Source organism: Coenobita brevimanus, chromosome 24, assembly GCF_032717465.1.
Source record: "Coenobita brevimanus isolate Jiangsu-jjx chromosome 24, ASM3271746v2, whole genome shotgun sequence".
NCBI classification, from domain to species: Eukaryota; Metazoa; Arthropoda; class Malacostraca; order Decapoda; family Coenobitidae; genus Coenobita; species Coenobita brevimanus.
The window spans coordinates 47,850,589-47,862,518 of record NC_136977.1 but is presented as its reverse complement, the minus strand read 5'-3'; the positions used below and the strand labels follow the sequence as shown (position 1 = coordinate 47,862,518).

At 41.6% G+C, this 11,930-nt stretch overlaps 1 protein-coding gene across 1 annotated transcript; it reads right to left on the bottom strand.

The window, feature by feature from the left end:
* Nucleotides 1–1,260: 1,260 nt before the first annotated feature.
* Nucleotides 1,261–2,178, bottom strand: LOC145393372 (uncharacterized). Its single transcript, XM_080267469.1, has one exon. It carries the CDS (start codon nt 2,176–2,178, stop codon nt 1,261–1,263), a length of 918 nt encoding a protein of 305 aa, XP_080123595.1.
* Nucleotides 2,179–11,930: the final 9,752 nt, after the last annotated feature.

Genomic DNA, 11,930 nt, shown 5'->3' with positions numbered 1-11,930 from the left:
TATGCTCTGCATAAACATTTACAAAAAGAAACAAGTATCACTAAAGCCAGCAGGAGAAATATACATGTTCAGTTGCTGTCATTAGTTCGTTTACACTGCCTCAAAACCGTGCCAAAGCCTAATGATATCTTGGATTAACTAACAATACTTAAACGGGATGGACGGGTTGTAATCTCTCCATTATTTCGGAATTTCAGACGTGTAAAGGGATTATTGACCGCAGCTGTAGCCTACTGTACGTTCACTGAAGCAAACAGACCACATCAACTAACCTCATGTTTGGTCCTCCTTTATTCTTTTTTTATTGTTGCTTACGCCAGGCACAATTTTGCTCTGATAAAGATATCTCATTATGAAGGGATTAGATCATTTTTATCTCCCTTAATAGGACAAGTTCTTCTTAATCAAAATAAGACCGCGTTGTAATTAGCGTAAAGAAAAGATTTAAGATATGTCATTTTTTTATAATCTGTAATACAGTACGATGTAAGTAAGTCTCTAATTTCTGAGAGCCATTTGTGAAGTCTGAGATGAGAGGAAACTGTTTAACTTCACTACCTCGATGATAAATGCGCTCTATAGTGTGGCAGGTGGACTAAACACATCTAATATCCACAACATGCGTAATGACTGCCAGAATTTGGGGCTTGCATACATCTGCCTTATATCTCCGTTTTGAGAATATGGCCATACATTTAATTTCAGATATATAACACAAAATTCCTAGAAAAATAAACTCCATGACTCTGAGAAGGAGAGCCGCGTTCGTAATAAGGGATACACATCAACCCGTTTAGTCATACGTAAGGTCCACTGCACGTGAGATGTGGCACTATTTCTCTTACTGCCTGGTGCAGTGATGAGCAGTGTACCAGGCAGTAACTGAAATTGCTCCGTATCTCATCAGCGGTGGACACTACAGTTGATAATACGAGCAGTTGTGTATCCCTACTTATGAACGAGATTGTACTGTACACATACTTTCTTATTTCTATTTCTGTAATCTAACTCATTGCATTAGTGGAAAATTGAGTTAGAAGGGTTTTGATGATGACGATAAGAAAAATAATGAATGGGCCATGAACACAGTTGAGAAAATGAACACTGTCAGGTACTGTACTCCTACTCCACTGTCTGTGTCATAACCACTACATCAGTCATGATAATTTTTCTCCACCTAGCCACTGTCTGATAAGCAAACACGGTTCAAGTGTGCTTGTGCGTGTGTGTATGTGTGCGTGTGTAGTATGTAAGGGGATGTCAAGTGACGAGCGTTTGTTGTTGCTGCTGCCATGGGATGTCCGGGTCACAGTTGATGAACATCTTAACAGGGTCGGTGAGTGAGTCTGACGGGCCCGCAGAAAACGTATCTAGGTCGTCCAGTGGTGTGGCCTCTCCGGCGCCGCATAGCAGCTTGAACAGGTCCGTGTCCTGGGCCACCTGCTGCTGCTGCTGCTGCGGCTGCGGCTTCACCTTACTGGGGACGCCATCAGCATCGACATAGATGACCTCTAGTTGTTGGGACTTGCGTTCCTCACCAAAGATGCTGGAGAGGACCCAGCCGCAGGTGTCCTGGGGGGCTTTGCCGTCCAGAATGTCCCGCAGGGACCTGATATAGGCTGAGGCCAGCCTCAGGGTGGCGATCTTGGTCATGTCGGTGGCCGCCCAGCGTTGGCACACCCACCAGGGCAGCATGCCACGCAGGTTCTCGAAGGCATTGTTGATCTGCCGCATACGATATCTCTCGCGGGCGTTAGCAGTCTTCCTGCGGTACCTGGACAACGGCGGTGTACGCGGCTTATGATCCAAGGCATCCTGCAGGCTCCAGTCAGGGTCACGCAAGTAACGCGACTTAAGTGACCTGGGCCTCAGCTGGTACTTGACAGCACACACCCTTGGCCGCCTACAGCCCACGCCCACCCGACCCTGACCTTGATGCTTTCTGTCCTGGTGTTTGCTGTCGCAAAGATGGCTTTGGTGATGCGTGCCGTCGTAGTGATCGTTTTCGTGATATGTGTTGCCGTGGTGTTTGCTGTCGTAATGGTCGCTCTTCCTGTCACCATAAGTCGATCCACAGGTGTCACTTCGGTTGTTGTTACTGTCCACTGCATCACCAGCCAGCAAGGTGGTTGTACCTCCGTCTAGGCACTCCATCCGTGGCTTCTTTGACGGAATCATTGTTACGTCGCTACACCTTCACCAGCCTCTACTTATCGATATATCAGTACTGGTACCTCATTATCTTTAAATTTTTTCTGGTGTCTCACTTGTCTTTAAACTCAACTGGTATCTCATTATATTTAGACGCAATTGCTATCAGTACCTGCAAGATAAACAGCACTTTAGTCCATGGAGACATCTATTCTTTTTCTGCAATTTCTTTCCTCCATAAGGAGTCTGCGTCCCTTAGAAGGTCATGCTGGAGAAAATACATGCATCACTTCCAAGTGGCTAACCCATTCCTTGCACCGCATTAATCTGATAAGACGAAGTTTAATAGCCACGTGGCTAAGAGTTCAGATGTAAGTGCTGGATTCACCATGTAAATATCAGATGTGCTTAGAGTCGACAGACAAATATAAAATAAGATTAACCATGTGCGCTTTTATGAGTCTAAAATTCAATATTAAATCGGTACTGTATGACTAAGAATGTAGAATTAAATGCTAGATACGCTCAAAGTTCTGAGGTATACTGTATACTGTAACAGACAAATGCACCAAAAGTTCAAAATTTATCCAAGAGCGGACGGGGTGAAAACAGAGTCCAAGTGTGGTGTGATCGGATGGAGGAGAAAAGCGTACATCCTCACTCAACCAGCTCTTCCACTAAACTGACCGTCTACGCCAGGCCCAGCCTCCCGCCTCACAGCTCTACCCTCCCCTCTCTCCAGTGTGCCACTTCACCTCTCCCCTGATGAGCTGTTTCTCCCTGTACTTAAATCTTCTACTTATGCCCTCTGCTTGATCATTTCCCAGGGTTTGTGGGGTCCTTTAATGTTTCTTCAATTTTTCGATCTTATGTTGATTTTGTTGCACCTGCTGTAATGTTGCACAGGGTCAGTCTCGTGGAGTGACGCTGGAAATTCAATATCTCTTCCTTGCCAGTTTGATTCTAAATACGGCACAGTAATCGAGGTAGTTTCTTACCCTCTGGACCTCGGGAGAACTCTCAGTGGCGAGTAGCATCATCTAGCATGACCCTACCCGCTTACAGCAATCATTCTCTTTTCTTATGGGTTAATTCTCTCTCAGTTTTGCAAGCACTGTCCATTTTACTAAAATACAAGTAATTGCAAAAGATCATTCAAGTGCATTATTAAAGTTGAATTCATAATGAGGTGCTTGTAGGCCTTCCATGCCCGACGCTACATCGTGAAAGGGTCGAATCTCCATGGGTATCTGCCCTTCCTCTGCAGCGATCCACTTTATCGAACAGCACACAACACTCCTGTACACGCTCATATAGTCATGTAATCGCCTCTGTGTACTGGAAGCGAATCATAAATATAGAGTCGGAGGCACAAGTTCCACTTCGTCTACTTCACACTTCAGACATATCCGTCACTCTCCTATATGACATTAATGAAAACTATCATTTGTGGACAGAAAAACACACCAAGCCTCTCTCGGCTCAGGAATATTGGCCAGCCGAGGAAACCTAGATGCCAGATTGAAATATTAAGCAAATTTTCATCCTTGACTACAGAACGCACTTTTTCTTAACACTTTCCCCCCTTCTCTGTACACTTATCACGACCGGCAGGTGCCATTCGTGAGCCAGATGTGACTCATGATAAGCATCTGTGTGTCAAAGGTTGTTCTGGGTAAAGAGTAGAGTATATGGCCACATGTGTCAAGGTTAATTATCATATGAGAAAGTAGATTAGGATGATGATGATGACGGTGACGATGATGATGGAGATGACAATGATGATGAAAATGATAAAAGTAACAATGACAATGATGATAATGATGATGATGATAGTGATGAAGATGATGATGACGATGACAATGATGATGAAAATGATAAAAGTAACAATAACAATGATAAATTTCAATACCGAATAAAAAAAAATGCATAAGTACAGGATTATCCCTTTCCCCAAAGCAGTTTCAGAGCGGATGCAGCCATGTTGCTTGCGGTGCGAATATGATGCATATATCGCATGAATAAAATGGACTCTCATTTCAGTTTACGACCCGCCCAGCATATACGAAAAACAGAGACAAAAAAGGGTATTTGCTCACACTTGACTAACCATGCAGCTAATTTTCTTATCTCGGCACGAGACTGTTCAAACTTTATCAATTTTTATGATTTAACACTCAGTACTGTTATGTTTTCTACCGATTTATTCCTGCAAGCTAAAAGTTATGCTACTTAAGTTAGGGGTGTTTGATGTGTAGCATAGGGTGTTTAGTAAACTACTAATTATGCAGTTAATTTCTCAGAGCCAGAGTTAGGCTGTTTTTACTTTTTGCCACCACCATACGATTTTATGCAGTTAAAAGACATTTCGAACTGAAAGGGTCAGGTCTAACTTTCATCATCCCTTCCTAACTACAGGCAGAAGTCTTTCCTGGACTCAGTGAACCTGTCTGGCGATAACAAACCGGGAAATACGTCATCGGACTGAAGAGGTAACCACTATGATATATTTCTGTAGTTTATTTATGTGGGAAATATTTTCCCCCAAAGCAGTTGCACTCTCTACTTTTATTATAGTTATCCCTGGTTAAAGGCAGAGGAAAACTTGAGACCGTTGTCAATTGTTCAAGCGGTTTTTATAACCCAGAAATTACGTTCTGTTTAATAATTCTTGTTATTGATAAATTAAATGCTACTGCGTTTAACCCTTGTGGACAACTATACATTGTAAATACATGTAATTATATGGAATTTTCCACTGACCTAAACTGCGTCTGCGCGTTAGATGACGTGGCGAGTAGGGAAAGATTATCGTGTTAAGCAGATGTGGAATTAAGATATTTACACAGTTTAAGGAAATATTTGGTCTAACTTTAGTTTAAGTAAAACTAAGATTAATTTGTTAGATTCGCCCTGTACATATTATGATGTAATCTAACTGTATTTAGTACTGTAATTAAATAACAGTTGGCAACCCACAATTCGATGAAGAGTTGGGGCTTGCCGCATTCACTCACTCTCAGTGTTGCCAGATCTACCGAAATATCGTGAGATCTACTGAATTTCTGATGGATCTCAAGAAATACCGAATTATTGCTCTAATCTACTGAATTTTGAAAGGTTCTCCAGAAAATCTACAGAAATTATGCTTCCCGGCAGTTGAAAATCCATAAAAGCTAAATATGAGAGAGAGAGAGAGAGAGAGAGAGGGAGGGAGGGAGGGAGGGAGGGAGGGAGGTTCAGGGGAGGGGTTAGGGAGGACTGGAATCGCCGGTGTTGTGACGTTTTCTGTACGCAATGTGCGTGTGCCACTGCCGACTGCCACCCGTTCTTATTAAACACGTTGGTGTGTACAGGAAGGTGACGAGACTGAACGCTCGGGGATGAGTTGCAGACAATGAGGAACACACATCCACGAGACCTAATATAACGGCCTAAAGGCTCAAAATATTTTGTTGATTTATTTGGATGTTAAGTTTGTAAGGTTAACTAGTTAGTAATTCTGCCAATATCGAATCCAGCGCTTTTCAATTGCTTTTTATTTGTAAATATAGTGCCTTGACATAACAATATTTGGCAGACCTGCATTTCCTAGTCAGTCAGAAATTCGGCACGGCAGTTGGCACTGCCTTAATTTCATTAAATTGATTCCAGAAATAAATATGTTAAGTACCAATATGGTGCATATATATATATACTGGTGTGTGTCTACCGAATTTTTATCTATATCTACTGAATTTTTTGGCAATTTTCTCCTGAAATTTCCTCTGCACCATCTGGCAACACTGCTCACTCTGCTCCCAGACCTTGTGGAGTTAGTTAACACTCTGTTCCTAGTCACACTCAAGCTAGCACGGTTGTACATACGCACCTTAAGGACGCTTGCTTGCTCAAGCAATTACACTAAGCAGCCCATCGTCATCGGTTATAGATCACTCCCTCTTCACTAGCTAAGTAACCATTACGAATTGGCCAATTCAAGGGAGGATTAGCTATAAGATAGAAGAGAAATAGTTATTGTAGGTGAGTTAAGGTTAAGTTACGTTTCACCTAACTCTATGAGACTTGTTTGATTTACTTAAAGACAACTTTATGGAAGAGTAACGACCTACGAGTTGTTTACCAGAAATTTCTTACATAGCGGTGCCCGACAGGGATACCGACTTGTATACCTAAAATATTTTTCACATTTTGGTGCCCAGAAAGAGGGCCCCGATTTGTTTACCAGAACTATTAAACATTTTTCACAATTTATATTTTTCTTGCGTCCAACCTTGGCATAGGTTTAGCAGTCCGTTCCCAAAGGCCTACTATCCATTTCAGAGGCGGAGTTGCGCTGTTTTTCGCAAATATCTCCTAAGCGAATCGTTGGATCAGTATGATATTTCAACACAGTACTTTTGACATCCGGGCCTAATTTATGACCCTTAAACCATACTGCTACATATGTTACATTAGGAGTTTACTGAAGGATATTAAGCCTAATCCAGTCATCAAATCTAAGGTGTTATACAAAATCGGACGAGTGCGACTGTGTGGGGTAGCTCCTCCACTATAACACCCTGAACAACCCTCTGACCATTCCTTCCCTACCCCCCAATATCGCGTTCACCCCCTCCCCGTTTCCCTCTTCACTCCCAGTCACACCATCCCTCTCACATCTTTGCACTTCCGTTTTCTTTTTTCATTCTAATTGCATACATAATATTTGAATATGACAGTATGTATATACTTATCATACATTAGTAATATTATTTAACAATATATATATCAACTGGACCATGTTCACATTTTAGGATGAATACACAGTATTGTAATAATAGTAATAACTTCTCCGAGAAGGTTCAGGCAACAAGTGATACAATTTGTAGTTCGTGAATTTCAATGGTTGACCATAAACACTGCAAACATATAGGCATAGCTTATATTACATGTACGTAATCATCCTGATGTACAGTACTTTCTACGCGAAATACGACTTGCATCCATTGCAAATAATCATATCAATACGTCTACAACTACATAACATTCTTACATTATAATACAGTGCTGGGATAATGAGGGAGGGACACAAGAGTGATGAAGGAGGCGAGGAGCTCGGGGAGAATAGGAGGGATAACGAGGACGAGAAGGGGGAGAAGTAGGGGTAGTTAAGGAATAGTTTGGGAGGGTGTTGGGGGGGCAACACTTTCCTTCCAATGCGTCAACATGACTACTCGACTTTCTGTTATTTTTCACGAGTAAACTCCTCACATAACATAAATAGCAATATGGTTTAAGGGTCATAAATTAGGCCCGGATGTCAAAAGTAGTGTGTTGAAATACCATACTGATCCAACGATTCGTTTAGGAGATATTTGCGATAAACAGCGCAACTCCGCCTCTGAAATGGATAGTAGCCTAGCACTACTGCAGTACTTACAACACACTACATTTTATTACCAGACGATTTTACTACATGAAGCATAGCCTGTAGCAGTAAAAGGGTTAATCAAAGCTGAGTGCAACCCCTTCATTTCGAGAAGTTTATCCAGTATAAAATCATCAGGAGTTATTAGAATGCCGTATTTGGGCTGAATTATTATTTTTTTTTTTTCCCGTCCCGGCACGAGTTCTTACGAGTCAGATCACTTTTAATATTCAACGCTTTGGAGGAAAAATGGCGTCTTTTAAAAAGTATTCTTGCTACCGTCAGACGATTTTATTCATCTTGGGGATTATCTTCTGACGTGAAGGGGTTCTTTAGGGTTGTATATCAAACCCCCTACCAATTCCAGAAGTCTGTCCGAAGATGAAAAAAACCGTCTGAGATTGGAAAAATGAAATAATGTACAGTCAAAGACAAAAGTCGTGTCGTGAAATTTGATGGTAATATCTGCTGAAAGACTATAGTTTTGGAGCGGTCTGCTCTGTGTCGAACGATCGGTTGGTAGCACTGACTGAGTTGCCATTTGCTCCAGGTGACCAGCCTGTGGACGCCAGCATATAATTTTTTTGTAACATACCGAAACTAAACTAGGTAATTGTTAAATCTTTCTGACTGCTGTTTTTATTTAGTATTGATGAGTTTGTCATCTTTTTTTTATGCCAACATTATCGTTATAAGTCAGTTAGCTTAATAGGTGTTCGGAAGTCAGTTCTCCATCTTTATTAACTGTAAATTAACTAATAAAGTTGATCATTATGTCCTGGGACATTATTTAAGTGTTGTAAAACAAAATTCACTTTACTGTAGTATTCAACACATGAGAACAGTTATTCTATTATAAATGATTTTTTTTCTTTTAGAGTGGCTGTCAAACTGAATCCCACGGACGAGTTCGAACACATAAACCAGACGACCGAAGTTTACATACAACTGTTCGTGTGCTTCATTCTAGGTGCACTTCGTTTCTTACGGCGTGAGCACTGCTTGCGGGCGCGGCTTCCATCGTTGTGATTATTTCCTCGTCCTGTAGTGTTGTGGTAAAACGAGGACGACCTGAATGATGACGGTTCTCCGTTGTGCCTTCCTTCTGAAATCCTAATCCACCTTTCTATGGTTATGCCTGTACCAAATGTTTGAGCTTTCTGTTCAGGATTCATTTCCTGTAAATAAAGGAAGATCATGCCACCTCTCATATTCCTGTTAGTTGGATGCATGTTGCTTGACCTCTCCATACCATGGTAAAGCAGGTCTGCTAGACGTTTTGTGGTAAGATGTAAGATGAAATGTCAGGTGATCATCGCCTAACCGTTGGCATTTCGTCTCTCATAACGAAGTTTGGAATCAGCAATTCTTGCGAGTCGATGTTAAGGCTTCGGAATTTCATGGGTTCATTCATACCGTCATCCCATCAGCAGCGGATATGAAGCTTGACTAAGTCAGGCTAGCCAACCACGAACATGTAACTGTGGTAGAGCTCTCATAATGTTTCAAGTGTTTCACTTAATCCTCGGACAAAACCGCGACACGACTTTTGTCTTTGACTGTACCATCCAACTGAAGAGCTTAACATTTTTCTACTGTTGGTTTATTTTTACTACCATCAGATTTTTTTTTGTTTGTTTGTTTGTTTAGGAGAGATTTTTCGAACTGGAGGTGTTTAGACAATTTTTTTCATTATTTAGACACTTTCCTGTACCAAGTAAAATGTCGTGTAGTAGCAAGAATAAAACGAGAGAGAGAGAGAGAGAGAGAGAGGCTTTCGATGACTCTTGACCCTAAGCATCGTTCCAACAATCTCTCTCTCTCTCCCCCTGTGTGTGTGTGTGTGTGTGTGTGTGTGTGTGTGTGTGTGTGTGTGTGTGTGTGTGTGCGTGCGTGCGTGCTTTGGTGGGTGGGATCGTGAGTGCGTGCGTGCGTGCGTGTCCTGTTTTCCCCTCCCCCACCTCACCCTCCGCACAGCTGTCCTAAGATTACATTGTTACCCCGTCCAGCGGCTGACTCACACTTTGGAATTTTGTGTTGGCTGATAGTGGATAACTTTACTCAGCCAAGGGAAAGTGAAAGGGAAAGCCATATCAGTAAACTCTTCTTCTGGGTGTTATTCTGGCTGACACAAGACGATTTTATGTATCTCAGCCACTTCAGTCAGGGAACGTATTTTAAAATTTGGACCTAGGTAGCAAGACTTTTTTTTTTTCTTAACTTACGATGAGCCTCTGTTGGAAAATACCTGTATGGTTAGTGGGACTTGATTCTAACCCTTCCCTCACCCAGTGTCTCTCCTAAGCTTTATAGTCGTGTGGGGAAAGTAATAACAAGGTAAATAAGATGCATTATTGAAGAGTTTAGCACACTAATCACCGGCTTGCAGGGAACTGTTCGATACTGTACTCGTCTCACTTTAACTTGGTCAAGATTTTCGTTCTTTTGCAGCTTATATCACGTAGGTCAGTGAAGGAAAAGGACGATACTACGATTTTACATTCTTTCCATGGCACTTCTTCCTGACTAACATCATGTTCTACGATTATTCTATTGTTACAGCTCGGCATTCTCGATGGGAAGAGGGCAATTATAGACCAAGTTAAAGTAAAACGAGCATAAAGTACATCACATTACTGACCAAATCGTAAGTTATAAGCTGGATCAACACCATGACTGCTCGTATGTCTGTCCAAAATCCTAGCGATTCCTCTACTGACTAAGTTGAACAATAGTCGGTGTATTGTTTGCTCCTATAATCTACCACTGTTCCCTCCCAAACTCTATCAAACAAAATCAATAACAATCACGCCAAATATAATCATTCTTGATAGTACACTCGCCCCATCAGCATAAAAGGGTTCACTCTCAGTCAGGTTATCCATAATGAGTGTTTGACATCATTCATTAACCACTGACACGTCTTAATGGTATATCGCCACCTGATCCATGTGCTGCATTAATTAAACATGTACCTGCCACGGACGCACCTGGTCATTTGATCAGGACTGACAAAAGACGAATATGAGCCTTACATGGTCTCCTTAAAACTGGCTAAAACAGTGAAGCATTAGGGAAATAAATATGAGACTACCCTAGACAGAGGCAACACTGCGAGCAAATGTATGACACTTCCAAAACTTTGTTTTTATATTTACAGTCAAATACCAAAGTTCGTTCGCCTCTCCCGTCTCTTTCTGATTACTGGATTCACCGAGGCTTGAATATGACGTAGTGGATAGGGATGCATTTTATCAACCACAGATAAATGCTTATGTAGGCTATACCTCAGTTAACTACGTCATATTCAAGTGTCTACGTCCTCAGAGATTAATACAGAGGAAAGGAGAACGGACTTTTGTATCTGACTGTACTGTAAATATATGTATCGGTAATTAACGAATAGGATCACAAAACAAACAGGCTAGAGGTCTCGTTCGAAATAAACTCACTTCTACCCTATATGCGTTGGAAACTATACAGAACACAAGCCACTATCTGGATGGTTGTTATTACCGTCTTGCGATTCTACGCCTGTCTTTTTTTACAGAGTCTGGGCTATAAGGTAATTTTATGGACTCAGTCGTAAATCCGAGAAAGACAATTCGAAATATCAGACTCGGTTAAATGCACAGTAATTTTCAGGTGAATTGGTCCGGAAATAAAGACGTGAGGCTGTGGCGTTTGGAAGGACAATAACAATAACACGAGAGAGAGAGAGAGAGAGAGAGAGAGAGAGAGAGAGAGAGAGAGAGAGAGAGAGGATAACGAAAGAAAAAGTTGAGAAATACTTGAATGTATGAACTAGACAAAAATAATGACGAATGAAGTGGGCTGCGATACAGTGGTGGCAACAAGATAGTCTGGTGAGTCAAGACACAGCAGGGAACAGGTGAGAAAGAGAGAGAGAGAGAGAGAGAGAGACGGGCATTTTCTCTTCTGGAATTGTACAAAGGTGTGATCGCACGGAAATTGTTAATGAGGTAACTCCACACCCCTCCGATCCACATATCTTCACCCTCAACACAGGCACACATATCAATGATCCATCACACACAACACACACAAGCCTTGCAGTTGCGCTCATCTGCAACACAATACCTCGTTTGTGCTGGGGGATGCATCAATACCTGATTCATAGTGACATTTATGGCACGTTTTCCTAAATGATTTAGTTTTGCTTATTACATACTTACATTCTCTTGTATGTATAAAGGAAAACAACAGAGAGAGAGAGAGAGAGAGAGAGAGAGAGAGAGAGAGAGAGAAATTCTGAAATCTATCGGCCGTATTCTTATTGGTGCAGGCAGTTTCTAAACACTTTTTTCCAAGCAACTTATCTTGTACATTGCACTTTGATATCGATTGG